Below are 22238 nucleotides of genomic sequence, written 5' to 3'. Positions count from 1 at the left end.
CACCACATACAACGTGATACCCAAAATGCGCACGCTTTGGAACTCATGTCAGTACTTACATCTAGTTGATGAAGGAAGAAATGTGAGTCAAATACAATGTGATACCCCAAATGGTATATCAGTATACCTGATTGGTATATAGTTCTACTACACTAATACATCATCTATGCTAAAACTACAAATGAACATTAAAGCTTAGACCATCATCACATTCGAAAGCAGATCATTTAACTTCTATCACAACTACTTTGTATGTTGTTGGAAGTGTTCGCTTCATCTGCCCCTAATTTCACTTGCAGAATCCATTAAACCTTACCCTCTGTCAAAGGAATGGACCTTGGCATCCTAATAAACTAACAACTTTATGGAAGAAGCCTAAGAAAAGCCTAATAAAACAAGCTGAAATCAGAAACAAAATCAGCAAATTTTCAGCATCAAGAGACATAACTAAACTGATAACCCCCATGTACTTGAAGAAATATATACCACATATTCTGAACCAGAATAATTAAATATGACAAAAGAAACATTAGCAGCTGGAAATATTTTATAAAGGCACAAGTTTCCTACAGTCTTGAATCAGCAGAAGGTCATTTTCTACTAATAATACAATACTTCACCAAAAACTATTAAAATCCTGCAAAGTTTTCATGATACGATTAACTAAAACAAAAAAGAGACCTATACTACTTCTTGTGTTTCTTTCCACGAGTCTTTTTAGGTGCTACTGGAGCCTCGGATTCACTTGATTCGCCATGCAACTGCTTGTTCCTCCCATAGTGCCACAACAGTATACCAAACCTAGCTCGAAGACCATCCACATCAAAATTGGCAACAGGGATTGGAAGATCTTCAATAATATACTCAGCAAAGCAAGCAACATATACTCCACAATCTCTGAAATAAAACAAATGAACAGACTATAAAAATCAATTAGAAGTGAAAATGTTAATATGAATGAGGAAAACAAAGTAAAAAAAAAGTAACTATTCTTACGAATTTTGCTGTGTTGGTAGATTTGTAATCAATTCAATCTCAAAAGGATCAGTCAACTTCTTTCCCATGTGCAGACCATTTTCTACTACAATGTCACTTCTTTGGTTATAAAATTCAATACTAACTAGAAATAGGGGTATCAACACAGCATAAGCCTCTGCCACTTTTTGAATAGCTTTTTTGTGCTTTCGACTACGTAGCGAGTCATATACGTAAAAACATCTCTTGTGGAATGACACACACCCAAATATCCAATGCCAAATTTCTGCCAAATTAATTGGAAAAATGACATGATCAACCTGGTGCCATGGAGTGTTGCAATGCATCCTAAATCCTTTCATGTACTCCATGATATCGTCTGATCTATCAATCAAATGATCTTGTTTCCCACCTTTTACAAATTCTGTGAAAACCCTTTGAATGATATTATTAAAAAGAGTATTTGTAGTTGTGACTTTGATTGGCATATTAATTCTATATTTCGCCTTTTTCCTAAGATAGTAGAATATAATATTCAAGTGCTACAAAAAAGAGAGGAAGAAAACATGACTACCACTAACAATATGAATGAACTACTACAACAACAAAAATAAAAAGCAGTACACATACCGAACTAGAGAGCGGCCTGCCAGAATAGTTTAAGGTATGGAAAAACGTCTTATCATCAATCTGTTCAACTTCAAAGTCAAAACAAGGCTCTAGCTTTTGATCACCAGGTAAATACACTTCCCTATTTCGTATAAAAGAAGATATGGATAAGAAATATAACAACAAACATTAAGAAAAAATGAAAACAAAAGTACATGGAAACGAATACGCACTCTCCCAATTGCATGTTTGCTTCAACAAAGTTTGAGAATGTAGTCGTAAGCTTAAAATCAACAGTCTCTGAAATATCATTTACAAATGGAAATCTTACTTTGATAACCTTCGAGGATCCCCCAACTACACTAACACCAGATTGCCAGTCATTCCTATACGGCGACTGTTTTATAGCTGCGGGGCGCCTTCTCCATGCAAAAACTGCAGGAGTAGTTTCAACGTCTGTTTGTATCTGGACAATACTTCTTGATACCGACTGATCAGGTTTAGACTTATTTACAGCACGAGTTGTCAGTTCATTTCCAGATTGATTTACATTACGTCTCCCTCTTTGTGTAATGGCAGCAATTAGATCAAGTTAAGAATCAGTATATTCAAAATCAGAATCGAAGTGAAGATCACCCCCGTGTCGACATGGAGCTTAAATTAGAAAATGCTAGTGAATAAATAAATATACAAAGTTAAGAAATTTAGAAAAAAAGAATGAAAAGTTATATATAGAAGACATTACCAGAAGGCAAATTCACATTACTGCCACCAACATCCACTTGACCAACACCATCAACCTGACATGCTGAACACATAAAAGCATTATCAGCATCACTACTTAAATAAAAATTAAAAAACTATCAAGAACCTATCATTTACATACTAACTACAGAATTAGTAATATCAACATCGTACCCTGTGGAGCAGTATTAGACTCAATAACAACATCTGCTCGTGTCTGTACAGGGATTCTTGATGGCAGTGGAGCAGGACCTGACTTTTTAACATCATGAGATGACTGCTTATATATTGCTTGTTGTGTAATGGCAGTAATTTGATCAATTGCAGATGCAGATAGTTTAAAGTTAGAATCTAAGCCAAAATCATCATTAACTACACCATCACTTGCTGTGACGTTCTTCACATTGACACCAGTGGCACCTCCATCTTGACCAACCCCACCAAAACCATATACTAAACATATAAAAGTATAAGCAAGAGTACTATTTTCAAAAAACAATAGCAAAAAACAAAAATCAATCAAATCTGTGATTTACATACTAGAAGGCGCTTTGGGCGTGCTATCTCCAAGAACTACAGGATCATTCCCAACGTGGCCACTTTCAAACTGGTCATAATCATTATGCATCTCACGAAAGTCAGGATCATTATCCTGTTGCTTATGCTGAAAATGAGAAACAACAATTTTAGTATTATGTATATTACAAGAATACTATGTGCACTAAAAGTAAAGAATGGAATAGTATCCTATAAGCATATATTGCATCTTTGAACAATATACTATAGCATTATATTATATAAAAGATCAATACCGCTGAATTTCCCTCTGGTTTCATTGACTGCCTACCAATAGCTGCAAGCACCTCCTCAAACTTGGTCTCTACAAAAAGCTTCAAAGCTTGTAACTCCTTCATTACCTCAGCATTGGTAGGTTGGGAATCACCTCTAATACTTTCATGCATACTTTGTGTCTTTGGTAATTGAGTGCCAAAAACCTGAAAGCTATCGGGCTGACTATCAGTGCACTCAACTTCAATTTCAAAGTTTAGACCTTCATCAAATAGTTTCTTCTCATCATTAGTTGGGGTGATGTTCTTTAGCTGCAATTATTAAGCACACTAGTTAGAAATAGAAATGATAATAAAGTATGGAAAGATAAAAGATCCCTATTACCATATGATACCAATATAGTATACATGTATACCAACAGAGTATATCACTGAACTGGGATATAGTATACATGATACCAATATAGTATACATGTATACCAACAGAGTATATCACTGAACTGGGATATTGCTACAACTGTGACTAAACTACTGTACCAAAACATTAAGAGAGGCAATAAAACTATGAGAAAATTACCTGCTCGCGTTGCAAGCTACACATTTGCAAAGCAACTTGCTCATTCAGTATTTGACCCATGACTACCCAATTCAAAATTCGTGGAAGTTTGTTTCCAAGATGATCAGCAAAGTGACCATCCAAACTTGGGCAGCATTCATACAACCAAGTCTGTAAAGCCAACGGGAAGCCACCGAGTCTATAAAAAGAAGGCTTATCTTGAAACTTGTTGGAACACGAGTCAATTGTAGCTTTATAAATATCTATACCCCATGGATAATTATTAAAATCACCGCACTCAACCAAGTCAATGTAAGACCGTGAAATAACCTTTGTTTTGAGTTGAGAAAGTAAGAAGCTGTTCACAAAATAAAGAACTGCTATCTTCAACGCATCATCATCTGTTTCCCATTTCTTCTTCTTAAAACAGTCTGCTAGTTGGGCAAATGTCACAGATGCAGTCCCAAAATATTTTGAAATCAACCTATTCTCTGTTATGCTCTTTATACTTGTATCACCCTTACATTTCAACACAGTAACAAGTGCAAATTCACCCAAGCCAAAGCACAACCTAGAATCATTCACTACAAACCACATCTCATTTTTCACCTCATGATGTACTTCTCTAATAAGCAAATGGTGCATAACCCGAATCTGCACAATAACTGGTGGCAGATCCAAAAATAGCCAAAGCATGTTTTCTTAAACAATTGAAGTTGCCTCTTTGATAAATTCGCTTTCAATTGATGAATAACATGACAGTTGGTATCCCAATCAACCTTTGGTTTATAATCTAAGTTCATAGGCACAAGGAAATCCCAACACTGCAAAACATATTCATATAAAATAATTTCAGAAATAGAATTCACTTAAAATGCAACTAAACCAACTAAAAATATTACAACTACCATACGATACCAACACGACATATAACTATACCAGCAGGGTATACAATTCTACTGACTAATTTCCGGCAACTACAAATTTTACTCATAAGGAAACAAAAGGAAAATAGTGTGGGAACAATTTGCAGCAATACTAAGTGACCATCAATGCATAAACTTACTTTAAGTTGTTTCAATTGAAGATGCATATTCAATATTACTAGGGAGGGAAAGCCAAAAGAAACTTAGCTATTAAATCTACAGTATCCGAAAACTATTCTATCAAATACATATTTTAGAGGATAGTAGCAAAATACTTTTCATCTTGCATATTCTTGAGATTACTAAGGAAGTAAAAGAATAGCATAAACTCACATCAAATTGCACTACAAGATAGCTAATATTCGACAAGGAACTTATGCTACAGTACCAGCGCTTATCGCCCATTGACCCCATCCACACAATGCCACATATAAAGAAAAGCCCATTCTGCACTCCTAACTTACATGGTCCCATTCCTTCCATGCTTCTCTCCACCACTGTCAACTGGCTAAATACTAAATCATGTACAAAACCATCTAATGCAAAGCTGAAAATCAGAAATCACACAGAGCAGCTCTGGCTTCAATAAATATGGTTGACTACAACAACTACTGAATCAGTGACCCTTTTTAAACCTCAAGCAGAACATTAATTTAATCTGTCTATATTGATTCAAAAACATTGAGAAACTAATAGCAAAGACAAATATGCCATCCAAAATTAACAAGCTCATTATTGTAAATTAACTGGTCTGTACAATATAGTAGAAAAGATCACTCAATTCCTTCATGCTCAGACACAATGTATACAAAATGATATCTTTTACTTCTTCTAAGCAGAATGATAGGCCTAAATTTTGCTAATATCACAGAAACATACACATAGAACAGCTCAAATGAACTTCACCCAAAAACTCAAAATTCGCTGGTACTTGATTTTCTCTTAGTTAATCATCTAGTGATGGATTTTGACAGCTATAAACACTATTACGTCGTACTGAACATTGATGAAACTGATAGCTGGAATAAACAGATAAATGGAAATCGTAATAAATTTACAACAGTTCTCTTAAATGTACAGAATGAACTTGAAGAAATAGAATTCACTTAAAATTAACACAACTGACTATAACTATAATATAATACAAAAACATAACAGGAAATCAAAAAATAACAATGTACTATACATTAAAAATCTCAAAGATCATAATTGTAAGAAAATTACCTTCTTGGGTGCGATACCAATTTTTTTCTTCTTTAACTGAGAATCATTGCTACAATCAATATCTACTGGTTGAGTCTCTGTTTTAGGCACGGATTCACGTCGGCTTCCCCCTAACTCAAAATCCTCAACAACTTTACCTTTTCCCTTATCAGTCACAGGAACATCTCCTATGACTGGTTCAGAATTTGTGTCGGGTAATGACAGGTAGGGAGTTTCATCGACTGACGAAACATTAATATTGTTGCCTTTTCCACCCTCTAATTTTACATTTTCAGTTGTGTTTTCAACATGACTACTGCTAGGGTTATGACTAAATAGAGACTGAGAATCAGAAAATAAGGAAAAACTAGGAACAGACATGGCTGAGGCAACGAATTCAGCAGCTACTTGTGTTGAAGAATGATATTGTCCACGGCGCCACCATCTACGCGCACAATGCTTCCGACCCATAGAGAAAACAACAACCCATAGACATTGATTCACAAAAGTACAAAGGAAAATACAAAAATCCTATGATTTTGAAAATCCACTTTCACTAAAATGTACTTTCAGAAGCAAAAATTTCACCCAAAGAAAAAATGTCACCCAAAAATAGGTACTAGACGAAGAGATAGAACGGAATCGGAAAAAAAAAATTAAAAACTCGAATGTGGGTGAATTTTGCGTTCTCATCGGTTGGCTATGGAGATTTGAAAACTATACTCTAGTCTACTTGTTAACTGTTAAAGAACAAAGAAAAGCGTGGGAAGCTTGTGCCGGGTGAAATAGGTGGGCTGGATCGAAGATAAGGAGAGATGGGTAGATTGGGCCGCGTGAAATATGGGGGCCGGGTAAATAAATTGGGCCGACTGGGTAGGCAGGGTAAATAGTTTGGGCATGGGTATTAAAAGGTAAATAGTTTGGGCTTAATAGGTATAAAGTGAGATTTTCACTTTTTTTTATCTATCTGAATATAATCTTTTTGAGTGAACTAGTTGATAGCTCGTGCTTAATGCAGCTTTGTGCTACTCGGGTTATTTTATAAATTGTAATATTCTATAAATTTCTTTACTAAATTTTATTGAATTTTATATGTTAAAAAAATATATATGTTCGTAATGGATATTGTTTACATTTACAATCCTCTCTATGGATCATAAATAAGAATAAATCAAATATTAATCTCCACCGATATTTAAGATATATGACTTTGCTTCAAATATGTTGTTGATCATTTGAAATTGCTACCTGGACATTGTGGTCATCAATTCAAATTGAATTTGTGATTTTGTTTGGCCGGACAATTTAAAATATAGTTAGTCCATAATTAATCCATCATATTTTGTAAAAATTCTCAGTATATTCACCATAAAATTTAAATAAGTTTTCATATTTATCGCAACTGACTATTTTGACAAAAAAATTGTTGCTAGATTTTTGAGTTGTAGCTTGCGTAGTATGTTTGTCCTATAAGCAACCTCGTTGAATGTCCTTACACGATTGAACTTCTATTAAGCCTCAATCAAGTCGTCATCCACGCACGCAATGCTCTTACAACTGCTATGTCCCAACACTTGGCCCGACCTCTCATAGATATTGAAATTTATCAAGCAATTCAATCTTTCCAATCGCTTAAAGCTCCTAGTCCGGATGACTTTCATCCTATCTTCTTTAAGTAATTTTGGAATGATCTACAACCCCCTATTCTAAAATTATGTCATGGTGCTTTTGACATTTCCTCTATTCCTAAATCAAGCGCATCTTACTTTAATCCCTAAAGTTAAAAGCCTCGAACGGATTTCTCAATATTGCCCGATTGCTCTCTGTAATACTAGCTATAAGATCATCACTAAAATCATCGTCCACAGACTTCGGCCTTACCTTAATTCCATTATTAGCCTGTATCAGAGTAGCTTCATTCCCCGACGACGAATTGTTGACAATGTTATTATTGTTTAAGAAGCAATTCACTCTTCCGTTCAAAAACGGGTAATCAGGGTCACATGTTTCTTAACATCGACCTTGAAAAGCATTTGACCGTCTCGAATGGTACTTCATTCGGTACTCCTTATCCAGTTTAAATTTTCCTCCTTCCCATATTAATATCATCATCAAATGTGTCTTGTCCTCTACTATATCTATCTTTATAAATGGACAACCTACCCTTGATAAGTGGAGATTTTGATTACTTATTAGCGCCTTTTAGCTCTAATTTTAGTCCAAAAGTGTTTAATTGTGTTCCCGTAAACTGATGAAATGTGCTTAATTGTAGGAATATTGGAAGATGAGCTCCCAAGATGAAATCCAACTCAATAAGGAGTGATTTGAACTCAAGGACAAAAATAGGCACAAAAGCTCAAAAGTGCAGACCGCAGATTATCTTCTGTGGCTGCAAGATGTGAAGGAACCCCATCAGAAAAGTGTGAAAAGTGCGGTCCGCACATGATATGTGCGGCCGCAGAAACTGGTAAGAGCAAAAGTTCAGAGAACCTGCATCTCAAGTTCAACGAAAAGCAAGGTGTGGTCGCAGAACACATTTGTGCGGGCCGCAGAAAAAGAGAAGTGCGACCGCAGTTCAGAATTATGCGGCCGGAGGTTTCCAATCCTGTCAGGCTGAAGTAAAATACGGACCACACATGGAATTGTGCAGCCGTAGAACCTCCGAAAGGGCATTTTTGTCCGAAAATTCCAGCTTATATAAATAGAAGAGTTTCACTTTATTAGGTTAACTTTCGTCATTAGCTGCTACAGTAGACGACTTTCTTTACTATCTTTAGTAGTTTTTGCTATTTTGAGCTTTTTAAATATATATTTTATCATTTTAATTATCAATATGGGTTTAATTATCATTTCTTCTTCTATTTCTTCTATTTTAAGCATGAGTAACTAGATTTTCACTAGGATTGTGACCCAATACTAGGGTGTAATCTTAATGAGTGTTTGATTTATTATTTGTTTATGGTTGAGTGTTTATTATTTAGCCTTGTTCTTTCTTTAAAGTGTAGAATTAATGGTTGCAAACATTAGTTCATGCCTATTTGACTTAGTCTTTACTTGAGAAAGAGAGACTTAGTCTAGGAAAATTTGGCTAACAAGATATTAGGTCAATCGAGAAATTGATAAGCCAAATTAAAGGGTTGAACCTAAAGATAATAAAACCCGATTTGAGCCTTATATCAACTTTTTTTTCAATACCCATTTAGACTTGAGAAAGCCAAATTAGGCAAAATCACTATTTGACCGAGAGGTATTGAGTGGGTACTCAAGTATTGATAGCTATAATACACCCCGACCAATAAAACAAGCTTTAAAGTTTACAACCCATTAGGCAAACACCTAGGTGAAGGTCATAGCCCTCTTTTATATCATTTGAAAAATAACAACAAAAACAATTTCCTAGTTTCAATCCTTAGTTTGTAATCTTAGTTTAAATTAGACCTAGAAACAACCCAAGTTTGTGGAAGTTCAATTTGAAATAATTCAAGCTCATACACTATAATATATACCCCTAAGTCTCATTCACAGCTCCTTGTGAAAAATCGACCCCGACTCCTTGTTGGGTCTTACTATTGCATCGATTGTTTCATAACCTTAAATAGAGGTGTGACTTAGACGAGATCAATTTTGGCGCCGTTACTAGGGAGCTAAAACGGATTTAGCTATATATTTGGTTTTGTGTGTGAATTGTCTTCTTTTCCTTCAGTGTTACTTATTTTTGTGAATCAATTGTAGGTGCAACAATGGCCCTCAACAATGATCAATACGGAAATATGTCTTTAGGGGATGTGGACGCTGAAGATAACCAAGTTGAAGAGGTTCATCTTTGTTAGTTTGTGTGTGTCCACCAAACAGTAGAGTACCTAGTCCTCTACGAGATTCTACTGAGAATGCTAATAAAGCAGAACGTAAATAAGACAGAGGATTTTTACGTGGAAAAATCCCACACAAAGGGATCAAAAAATCACGACCTACACCTGTAGGCTTTCAACTTCACTAACTTGTAAAAACCTATTACAAGCCACTTTGAAATGACTCCAGTACAAAGAATTTACTCAACTAACTTGTGGTTCTCTTACCACAAGCCACTTTGTGACTTCCTAGTTTCAAAGACTTTTACTAACTTGTGATGCTCTCACCACAAGCTACTTTGAAACTCTACGATTACAAAGACTTTTGCTTATGACTAACCCTAGTCACAACATAAACTCAAGGAATTTACAAATTTACAAGAGGATTCCTAATCAAACGCTTCTAGCTAAGCAGTTTAAGAGATACAATAAGTACAATCACAAAGTTACAACTCAACTAGGACAACAACAAGCTATCTTTTAGAAACTGGTCCGTAGTTGCATTCAACTTTGTTCTTCAAGCTTGTGAGGATTGATTTCTCTATTTTGACAAGAAGCTTGAATGAGAAACTAAAACCTTCAAGTGATGTTTTATATAAACTTATTGTAGGTACATCTTGATCACATCACTTGAAATGATGTGAGCACTTTAGTTGGTCAGATAATGAGTGGGTGCTGGAGATAGTGTAGTGCGGCAGAAATAGTGCAGCCAGTCACTTCATTTCCAGCTGCGACCAATTGGCTTGTATTGTAATGAGGGAACCACAAGGGTATCAGATCCTTGTTTGGGTTCCTAGCTCTTGAAGTTGTAGCAGTTCACCTTTAGCTGGAATTCATTAAGCTTGCAGTATGGTCCGAGTAGGTCAGGTTCCCTATCTGGTTCTTAACAGTAAGTTTGTTAGATCATCAAAATATAAGGCAAGACCATTTAAAACCTATCAATTTCCCCCTTCTAGATAATGACAAACTTAACATTTATAGAGTGGATTTATAGAAGTAAGAACCAGATTAAGTAACAGGGGAACACAGAACTGGTTCCCCTGACTCTATGCCTTTCGTAACACATGTGTTCCCCCTGAGTTAATGGCCATATTTTGGTTTTCCCCCTTTTTGATGATGACAAACTTAACATTTATAGAGTGGATTTAGAGCAGTAAAAACCAGATTAAGTAACAGGGGAACAACTGGTTCCCCCTGACTCTATTCCTTTCGTAACATATGTGTTCCCCCTGAGTTAATGGCCATATTTTGGTTTTTCCCCTTTTTGATGATGACAAACTTAACATTTATAGAGTGGATTTAGAGCAGTAAGAACCAGATTAAGTAACAGGGGAACACAGAACTGGTTCCCCTGACTTTATGCCTTTCGTAACACATGTGTTCCCCCTGAGTTAATGGCCATATTTTGGTTTTCCCCCTTTTTGATGATGATAAACTTAACATTTATAGAGTGGATTTAGAGCAGTAAGAACCAGATTAAGTAACAGGGGAACACAGAACTGGTTCCCTCTGACTCTATGCCTTTCGTAACACATGTGTTCCCCTTGAGTTAATGACCATATTTTCCCCTATTTTGGCATCATTAAAAAAATAAACAGAATAACAGCACAAATAAGTTCAACTAAGCTAACTCATGTTACATATGTGCACACAATCATGATAGAGAATAGAAATACAGAAGGAGAGTACTGGCATAATAAAACAAGGATTGATATTAATAAAACTTTAATAAGCCTTTGCTTTGAAAAAGTGAAAGGCAACGTTGGACTTGTTAAAAACGGGAGCATTAGTGTTTCATTCCAACTACATAAAAAAAAGTAAACAAAAACATCCGCCAAAACATCAGAGAGAACTTAACAAACATTTCCAGAAACTGGTCATTGAAGGGGTACTTAGGGGGCACTAAGAGTAAAGGGCTTGGAAGTTGCAGCAAGTGTTTGGAGAACGAGGTCTATTCAGGCATTTCCCGACTTTTGCTCATTGAGCAGTTCTGCTTTCAGGTTCTCTACTTGCTCCCTAAGATCAACATTCTCCTTGGTCAAACAAGCTACTTCATTATTTGACACCGGAACCCCTTGGGCTTGCTGACCTTCCAGGATAGTATTCATGGCCTTCAACCGACGAATTTCCTCAGCTGCACTATTCTGAGCATTAATAAGCTATGAGACGGTTGATGTACTTCCTACCCCCCATTCTTTTCTATGCACTCTCACTCTTCCAAATTTGTCTGTGAGAAAGTCTGCTTCCTAGTCCCCACCTTGCCTGTCCCCAGTGGGACTTCAAAGAATTTGAACACTTGAGTAAGCAGGAACCCATAGGGAAGGGCATGATTACCATCTTTGAAGGTAGCAACTTTTTGCATGTGTTCAATCAGAATATCAGGTAGACTCATAGGAGTAAAACTATCCAGTTGCTCCATCATGAATAGGTCAGACTTAGAAGTCACTGACCTCCTCTCATCTCGAGGCGGTAGAACTTTGTTAACCAATTCGAACAGTAGCTGATAGACATGTAGTAACATTTTCTTATGGATCTGGTCCCCCTTCTGGTTTGCATTGTCTTTTATCACGGCATTTCTGAAGTTAAACTGACACACATCTTTTACACTAGACACACCAGCTGTAGGAACTTTAAGAATCTCTCCAAGCAACTTTACATCGAACACAATGTCCACCCTATTGACCAAGGCACAAATGTGGTCAGTCTCAACTGGAAAGAGGCTAGCAAAAAAGCTTTGTACGTCATCCTCATATACCTTAGGTGCATCAATTTGAAATAGATGCGTCCAGCATTGAAACTCGATCATTTCCAGAATTTGGCGCATTCCATCCATCTCAGAGATTGCTGGGTCAAACGTACGACCCAACAGAACTTTTTGATGCCTAGGCTGACTTCACTTCTCATTCTCTTTACAGAAACAGGTTCTTCAAAAGTTTCAAACTTGTATTTGCCAGACTTCTCTCCACTGAATTTTCCTTTTCCCTTGGATTTGACTAACACATCCTCATCTGACATCGAAAACTCACTCACCACCTCCTTCATCTTGGACCTACATGTTGACCCCTTTTTATATTAAACCAGGATTCATCTTTTTCGAAGACCGTCTAACAAGTGAACCAGGTTCATCTGGGGTTTCATCTTCCACCTCGACTACAGGGATCGCCTCATCACTTACAGGTACACCGTGTTTCACCAACTTTCTTCTTTTCTTCTTACTACTCTTTTTTCTCTTTTGAAGGGCAGAATCTTAGGCCATCTTAACTTGAAGCCTGGTAGTAGCAACCCTTCACTTACTTATGAATGCATCAAGAGCCATATTATCTAAGTCTTCTTCATCACTGGATCTCATTTCAGGTGCTTGAATTTCCAAGGGAACAATATTGAATGCAGGAACAACGCTGTCCTAGGAACGAGAGCCCTGACCTGGGTCCTCCGGAGAGGGATCAGGTTCCTCATGTGATGCCCCAGTAGTATATGCTAGTGCATCCCCTTCAACAGTTACAATGTCCCTTTCTTCCCCCATACCTTGTGCCTCGTTTTTCTGAGAGGTGATCTCATGCAGTACACCATCAGCAGACACCACAAACACGGTTACAACATTTTTCTCTTCCTCAAATTGTGCTACCACCACCGTGGAATCGGTAGCAACGATGGCAGAACTCTTTGTGACCTCAGGGTTTTAACCTTGTTCTCCACTTGGTATTTGACTAGTGGGAGCCTTAGACGATGGGGAGAACGGAGCAGCAATTTTAAGGGTTTCTGAATTAGGAGGAGACTGGGAAACTGGGTGAGGTGTGACTATAGTGGCAGGAGTAATAGTGGGTGAGGAAGGCTCAATGGGAGCTGAAGGCTTCATAGATTGATCAGTAGTAGTTACAATTGAGGTAGGGAGATCAGAAGTTGTCTCAGCCATTAAAATAAGTGGTATGACGATGTTTTCGGGAATATCTAATGTAAGGCTTATGGTTAGGAAGAGTAGAAAAGAGGGTTTTTAAGAGGTAAGGATAATTATGAAGAGAGAGGACTAGGCACTGGTTCTGAAACGGCGCTTGGGCGTGGAGAACTGCAATGTTTCAGAGGGAGATGGAACTATTTGAAATGAAGAGACGTGACAGCAGGATCTGAAAAGTTGATGACATGGTAGTTATGTTTTGTACCTTTTTTAAGACGTGTATTAAAGGATGCACCCTTTGGTACAAGAACCAGGTTCTTAACCTTTTTATTTGAAAGAATCAATCCTCTTTTATCATTCATGCACTGCATCTACAACTTCTATATTTATTATGCGTGTTTACCTGCAACGATATTGAAGTGAGTTAGACATGGTCAGAAAACACTTTTAGCCAGTTATTTCTTGAAGGTGAAAGTTAGATAAAGAGGAATCAGGTTCTCAATTGGGCTTTAAAAGCCCCAGCTTCACTCTGTTTCTTTCAAACTATTCCCTACTTAGTGCCTTGGTGAAAATGTCTGCAAGTTGATCTTTTGTGCTGCAGAACTTCATACATATCTGCCCTTTCTCTACATTGTCCCTCAGAAAATGATGCCTCACATCAATATGCTTTGTCCTTTTGTGTTGAACTAGATTCTTGCCCATGTTGAGTGTACTGGTGCTGTCACATAGAAGGGGCACACTCTCAGTGAGTACCCCAAAGTCCTTCAGTTGCTGCTTGATCCATAAAAGCTGAGCACAGCAGGATGCTGCAGCTATATATTCTGCTTCAGCTATTGAAAGAGCCACTGAATTTTGCTTCCTTGTGCCCCAAGAGATAAGACATGTACCTAAGAAGTGAGCCATTCCAGAAGTGCTTTTCCTGTCCACAAGATAACCTGCATAATCTTTGATGCTTCCATGTCAAACCTCTTCAGGAGCTCCCTAATGTATTTTTGCTGACAAATGGATATACTCTTTGGGAACTGTTTTACTTGAAGACCCAAGAAGAAGTTTAGTTCCCCCATCATGCTCATTTCAAATTCACTTCCCATGAGTTTTGAAAATTCTTGACACAGAGAATCAGCTATTGCTCCAAAAATGATATCATCACCATAGACCTGAACAATGAGCAGGTTCCTTCCTCGTTTCTTTAAGAAAAGAGTGTTGTCAATTTTCCCTCTTTTAAAGCCATTTTCCAAGAGGAACTTTGACAACCTTTCATACCAAGCTCGAGGAACCTACTTTAGCCCGTACAGAGCTTTGTCCAGTTTAAACACATATTCAGGGTGCTCATGACATTCAAACCCTGGGGGTTGCTTCACATAGACTTCTTCCTTAAGGAGTGCATTCAAAAATGCACTCTTGACATCCATTTGGAACAAGGTGAATTCTATATGAGATGCAAAAGTGATTAAAATTCTAATAGCTTCCATGCGAGCTATTGGAGCAAACGTTTCATCATAGTCAATCCCTTCCTCCTGATTATAGCCTTGGACCACTAGCCTGGCCTTGTTCCTTGTGGTAATTCCATGTACATCGAGCTTGTTTATGAATACCCACCTGGTTCCTATAATGGTTCGATCTGGGGGGTCTAGGTACCAGGTGCCACACATTGTTTCTCTCAAACTGATGTAGCTCGTCTTGCATGGCTGTAATCCAATATACATCTTTCAAGGCTTCCTTGATATTTTTGGGTTCAATCTGGGAGAGAAAGGCTGAGAAGGCAAGTGAACTTCTGGCTCTTGACCTGGTTTGTACTCTAGAATCTAGAGGATTAATAATGTTATCTATTGGATGAGAGATTTGGTGTCTTTAGTTAGGCGCCTGAGGTTCATTCTAAGAGGAAGAGGGTATGTTTTGCTGATTTTCCTCTGTCCTTCTCTTAAGTGCTAGTGGAGTTCCCTGAACTGCATCAACCACTCTTTCTTCAGCTTCAATGGTTTCAATTGAGGTGTTTGATTCTATTGAAGATGAGCCAGCGTTGTCTTCATTTAGCTCCTTTACTTGACTCATCATATCTGCCTTTCCGTTTGTCATGTTAATGACTTCACCACGGACTAGTAAGGGTTCTCCATCTTGATCTTCCTCAGCACTATTCTCACATGATGGATAAGACTCATAAAAATAACATGGACACCTTCCTCAGCACATTGAGTCCGCTTATTATATATCTTGTAGGCCTTGCTTTAAGAAGAGTAGCCCAGAAATATTCCTTCATCACTCTTGGCATTGTCACGCCCCAAAACCCGAGAAGTGCGCGACCGGCGCACAACCGAGTAAACCCGACTGAGCAAGCCTGTTAGGTTTCAGACTGCCCAAATTTGTCTTTGAATAAAGAGAAAATCTACACCATTAATCAAATTCTATAAACATGTCATTAACAATTTCCATTTCATTTCCATTAGCAACTTCGTTCACAATTTTGAAGATATTACAAGTTTTATACATCATTGCCAAAACATCGATATTTCTATTTTAATTCCAATACCTAACACTACCCACAACCTGTCTATGGAGCCTCTAAATACAACTGAAGAATAATATGAAAATGCCGGCAACAAGGCTCCGGCTATACCTCAAATACAAAGTACATGATAAACAGATGAAACAGGACCCTGAAACGAAGTGGGGCTCACCAAGTCAGCTGAAAGGATGATGCGGCACTAGGTGCGACCAACACTGCATGCTATAGAAACACCTACATCCATTTAAAGGCGTAGCACCCCCAGCAAAAAGGACGTTAGTGCCATCAAATAGCACTAGTATGTATAACTAAACACCATCTCATTAGAAAGAACAACCATACAAGGACAATGAAATCATAAGGATTCAACAAAAGCTTTAAACAATCACTACATCATCAAATAAAAGGAATCACAAGTATAACTCAAACACTTTAAATGGTCACCACATTATCAAATAAAAGAATCATACAATTTTCACATCATTTCCACTAGCTTTTAGTTTTGGGGCATTTCATACTGTTCATCATTGTCCACAATACCACCGCTATCTAGAGCGGAGTCCGATCTCGACCCGATCGGCTAGGTTGCCTCATTTGAGACATACACTTCAATCACAAATACAATACCACCATGTGTGCGGCATTGCGTCCGATCTCGGCCCGATCGGCTAGGCCGCCTTACCAAGGTGTTCCCTTTTCCATCAATCATCTCATTTCAGTCTTTGTTTCACATATATCATTTCATAGGCACTTAGGGCCACAATTATCACACCATACTTGGCATTAGGCCACGTTTCATAACTTACATTCCACATCACTTTCATTTCAACATCAAACTTGCAATTTAAGATAATGGGCACATACAAGAGCAATTCAAGTTGTAAGCATAGAGAGGAATTCTCATGATTCGGCATAATAATCACAATTTAAACTTGACTTGAAATCTAGGCAATTTAGAATATAGTTCACATTCTTCACATATCCCCAATTTACCAAGAATAGCACATTGAACACATTGAGACACACCTTTCACATATATTCTTGCAACACCAAATCCTTTGAAATAACAAATACTACATAAATCAAATTCCAGACTAACAACATATGCGGGGACACCATGGGAGCTCAATTTATAATAAGAGGAGGTTATAGCCATACATACATTGTTTAAGCTTTTCTTAAGTTCCTACAATCCACCAACACCTTTAGCAGTAACAATCTATAAGGAGAAAGAGAAATCAATTAATAATTTAGAAGGATTTCCCATGGTATAACTCTCTTAGGAATTTCATCAAACACCTAATCATGTGAATTACAATATAAGGTCCCACAATGGAAATTCCTTCTTCCCTCATCCAATTTCATCAAGAACTACCCAAAATAGTTCATTAATCCTACATACTATAGCTTAGTGTCACATGCATGCCCTATTTCTAACCCCACAATATATTTTTGAACTTATAATCTCATATATGAAATATTAGAAGTAGGACTTACCCGGAAGATAGTGAGCTAGAGATTAGCATGCTTGATTTTTGAGGGTTTATGCAAGATTGACGATTAGGAGGCTAGGTTCCCTCTTTCTCTCTCTCTAAAATGGTCTCACCTCTCTCTAGCTTTAGTGTAAAATGGTCCCAAATGAAGCCCCAAAGCTTATTTATCAAAGTGGGTTCGGATATGAAAATTTTCAAAAATGACCCCCGAAGTCAAATATGTGGTGCAATTATGTTATAGCATAATCGAAATGTGGGTAGCATTCTTGCAGCATAATCATTATGTGATAGCATAATTGACAGCATAATCGATTATGCTACAGCATAATCAACATGCGACAACATAATATTTTGCCTGACACTGCTTCATTATGCGATACATATGCGGTCCGCATAGTCAGTTTGCGATCGCAAAATTGGTTGCAAATCCAGCCTTTGGCAATTTGATCATAACTTTGTGTAGGAATGTCCAAATGACGAACGGTTTAAAGCGTTAGAAATTAGACTCGAAGAACTTTCATTTGATAGGTTTTTAACCACGTAAAACCTTATATATATTTAGATATGCTCGTCCAAAGTGTGGACTTGTGCGAACTCATTTGGAATTTTAGCCTAGTTTGAAATTTTCCAATTAGACTTAAACTTAGCCCTCCCATTAGACCCCACATTACACATTATAAGACTGATACACTTATTTACCAAATCCAATTGATGCCCATCATGTTAATAGCACATAAATATTATAATTAGCCTATATGGCACCATGAAATCCTAATTTACTTAGCGAAACATTTCGGGGCCTTACATTCTCCCCCCCCTTAGGATAATTCGTCCTCGAATGAGGAGTAGAGTCCTCCCCAAACACTTAACATAACATATCTCTTTTCTAACCTACCTCCAGTCCCTAAATTTTGATTAACTCCCAAATATTTCAGAAATTTCGGCAGCATCTCCTTTGTAACTAGGCCTATCCACCTGCCAGAGAACTACCAAAACACCCTAACAACTCATCCACAACTCGACAAAGCGCCACAATGTATATTTTCATAACACTAATCTTACCATTACAAGCGCTACATTATCATAATGATACCTGAACGTAGACTGCACATTTTTAAATCATAAAACCTATAAAGTACTTTTCAAATCGAAACTAATTGTTACATAATCAAGCGAAAATGGTTTCTTTCCACGCCACTTTCGACCTTCAAGGTGGCCTCCTCGGCTTACAGCTTTGCCAAAACACATTCACAGAAACACCCCAACCTCTAAACTTATCTAACAAGGATGACAACCAGGTACCTCGCATAAGCTAACTATCCATTAACTTCACCTTCAATAATTTCCATCAGAATGATACATAAAGGATCTCCAACTACCTTCTTAGGCATAAACATTTGAAAACACAAAATATATGGGGAACAACTATGGGGAACTTCATACTCCTAGTGCGGGCTAATGTGAAATAAACTTATGCCACCTTTATTATCAACTCACATAACGTCTTCAAGGGAAAATATTAAGAATAACCTACTCACCCTCCTCAATTCTAAATCTCTATACGAATACCCACACTAAACCTTTTGATGACCTTCAGCAATTACTCTAAGATGTGCTATCATAAACTGACCATAAAATTACCTATCAAATATATGTGATCACACGGGGATGCTTCCTCTTTGACATGTTTGAACCTTCAATACCCACTAGATTTAATACAATGAGGAGCAACGGAATTCAAGATCGGGCTGGAATTATCCAGGAATCCATTAATGTGCTGAGTAGAGTATTTCATGAGTTATATGCTAATAGACACGAAGAGTACTACTAACAATACTGACATGGTTAATTATTTTGACGACATTAATTATTAGACAAATGAGGCATATGGGTAACTAGTACATTGGCAATAGGAATCATTAAGGAGGAATATTCAAGTACGTGACCCAATCGTCTCCTAGAGTGTAGGGAAAATTAGTTTATCGGGAAGGAGAATACTCTGGAACCTTGAATGCGATATGGGTTTCAAAGTACATAAAGTTGAATTACACTCCTATCGTTAACTGACATATGAAATCTATGCCAAAAGCCCATGAGGATGAAAAGAAGTTGAACACTTATGAGATTATCATGTTTCAAACAGCTTAACCCTTCTTGATAATTGATCCTATATGAGAGAACTAAAGATACGACAACTTGTCTTCCAAATCAATATGCTCATGATATGTGCAAAAATCTGAAGGCATCTAATCTCAACCTTTCACGAGTGAAACCACATAGCTAGGACGTCCTACCATAGGGGTGAAATCATGTATTGGTTAGAGGAGTTCCAATGGTTGACGTAACACTCCGGGAGGAAAGACAATTAAAACTCCTATCCTCCTTAAGGAGGTGAAACGCTAGCGGTAGCAAAATTTCCCGCACATGACAATGACGTTGTCAATAATCCTAGAAGCTGAGTGAGCAGAAACCACGTAACCCATCCAATCCGACCTATTTAAGACTTTTGAAAAGGGGATGCACTTTTGTTTGAAATCATGGCAATATAATTTTGAACTTAGGGGAAATCATTACTTTTGGAACCCATAGACAAACCCACGTAGCCCTAGAAAATCGTTAACAATGGCGAGAAAGTACTTAAAACCATTACGAGTTAGTATAAAACAAGGCCTCAAAGTGCCTACATAGATAAGTTTGAGAGAATGAGATGTCTTAATGCATTTATCGGGGAAAGGTAACCTAGGTTATATAGTCACAGGGACAAGCAGAGCAGATAAATGAAAAGAAAGTGAGAGAGCCTATGGAAGTAACCTTTACAATGTAACCACTAGGAAGGGTGGTAATATAAAGGATTACGAGAAGCTACATTTCTGAAAGAAGATCTTTGTATGTAGTCACGTGATGTATAGCTCCAGAATTCAAAAATCCAATTATGTTTAGCAACTCTACTTCATAATGAAGCACTACAACACACCACTACAAAACCAGCTATTACAAGCCACATTGGGAGATGCTATAAGACTTGACTGAGAGAAAAGCTTTGACATACGAATTTGTTACTAGGTGTATTTCTCCTTGGTCAACCCAAAACCAAAAGGCAAGAGTTCGACTGATAAGCAGATCGTTGGACTAGCACATGTGTAGATAATCTATTATCGAAAGGAGATCATTCAATCTCAGCAATTACAGCATGCTATCAACCCTTGATGAACTTGAAGTGAGGTGGGAACCCAATGAGATAGTATAAAATAATCATGGAAGGTTTGTAGATGTTCATAATGAGTTCTCCATTGATTTTGACTTGAGAAATACCCAGATGCTAATGAAAGACAGAAAATAGGAGAAACAAGCGTTATGCTATGATAACCCCCAAAGGTGCACTTGGTCTTGACGAAGAGCCTAGTAAGAGTCCTTACGAGAAAGGAAGTGTTACAATAACACATAGAAGAATATGTTCTCTCATGGTTATCGAACAAGTGTGGGGAAGCTAGCACAATGGATCCACTAACTAAGGAACACACTTATCACATGTTGTGGAGGTGTAAAGAGAAGATAAACATTTGTTATGAGCTAGACATGGTTATGCTATATTAACTCCCAATGGCAATACAAGACCACGCCATGGGTAACCACGATACTAGGAAAAAAGTGAGATACTTACTGGGGGATGTCCCAAGTGGACATGAAAGTTATACTAAGATGGCGACACAAGATCTTCCTATGACAGGGATATGAGGATCTTAATTTTCAGAGAGACTTTATGCATACGGTGGCCATTTCGATTGACATGAACTCATGTGATAAGTGTTAAGGTATGCTCTTATGTTACTAGACAGTGAGAAGCTTTCATGATGATACTCGCAAGAGAGTAGAGTGACTGTTCAAACTATATAAGCCATATACACAATTGAGTAGAAGAGTGACTCGAGAAGGATCACAACACTGGGATGCTTTACATGGAACTTGACACCACATAGGTAAACTTTACGACGGTGCATGCATAGGCACAAGTTGGTAGGTATTGTCCATTTAGATAAAATATTCTTTAAGAAATTCATCAGGTATTTTCCCTTGTTAAGAATTTAGGAAAAGCAAATGGGAAGTATTAATCCTAGAGTCATAACTCCATTCAAGGACACAATTATAGAACTTAATTCCACAAGAATGTAAATAAGAGGATTTGTAATAGAGTGGATTCACGAATAATGCATCTCGTTCAAAAAGTCGTACATGTAATGTTTTGTTATTCAACACCTTGTTAAGACTATGTTTATGAGAATTCTTCAATATGGATGCACATATACAACGAGTAGAAATTTTAATTTGACTCATTTAATGACTTTAGGTTGGTAGGGCAATAGCTTAATCGATACCCTTCGACTCCACATCCCTAACTTAGGTAGGTAATATACTAATATACTACATGATCTGGTGGTGCATAGACTTTAATAGGAACAAGGGTACTCCCCTTAGCAACAAGTTCTACCAATCCCTCCATGCCTCGATACATTATTCTAACAAACTCTTGGGAAATCTCCCTCAGATTCAATGGTGGGGTCATTCCCTCCTTATTGCTTCCAAAATCATGAACTACTCGTCTTGAGATTAAGACATAGAGTGCAAATTAGCTCCCTACCTTGAGCTCTACTGCACGATCTGGAGTATCAAAGAAGGGTGAAATTCCTAAATGTCCGAATAGCC

At 37.4% G+C, this 22238-nt stretch overlaps 1 protein-coding gene across 1 annotated transcript; it reads right to left on the bottom strand.

The window, feature by feature from the left end:
* Nucleotides 1-686: 686 nt before the first annotated feature.
* LOC138875871 (uncharacterized) lies at nucleotides 687-6272 on the bottom strand. Its single transcript, XM_070154744.1, has 14 exons — nucleotides 5823-6272; nucleotides 5589-5617; nucleotides 4987-5145; nucleotides 4586-4649; nucleotides 4428-4496; nucleotides 3694-4326; nucleotides 3141-3428; nucleotides 2869-2992; nucleotides 2503-2781; nucleotides 2330-2392; nucleotides 1818-2145; nucleotides 1606-1726; nucleotides 997-1517; nucleotides 687-897 (listed from the first exon to the last, which is right to left on the bottom strand). Exons 1-14 carry the CDS (start codon nucleotides 6270-6272, stop codon nucleotides 687-689), a joined length of 3339 nt encoding a protein of 1112 aa, XP_070010845.1.
* Between the last annotated feature and the right edge of the window lie 15966 nt (nucleotides 6273-22238).

This window comes from Nicotiana sylvestris, chromosome 8, assembly GCF_000393655.2.
Source record: "Nicotiana sylvestris chromosome 8, ASM39365v2, whole genome shotgun sequence".
NCBI classification, from domain to species: Eukaryota; Viridiplantae; Streptophyta; class Magnoliopsida; order Solanales; family Solanaceae; genus Nicotiana; species Nicotiana sylvestris.
Note: the sequence above shows the minus strand (reverse complement) of the source record. Positions and strands in the feature narration are given on the sequence as shown.

Bases quoted from the DNA above. Each gene is read 5' to 3' on its own strand.
- LOC138875871 (XM_070154744.1), bottom strand. From the start codon at position 6,272: ATGGGTCGGAAGCATTGTGCGCGTAGATGGTGGCGCCGTGGACAATAT. The intron at 5,146-5,588 runs GTAATAGTGTTT...TCTGATTTTCAG, and splicing joins TCATCAATGTTCAGTACGAC to CTTTGCATTAGATGGTTTTG. The intron at 4,497-4,585 runs GTATGGTAGTTG...TATGTTTTGCAG, and splicing joins TTATATGTCGTGTTGGTATC to TGTTGGGATTTCCTTGTGCC.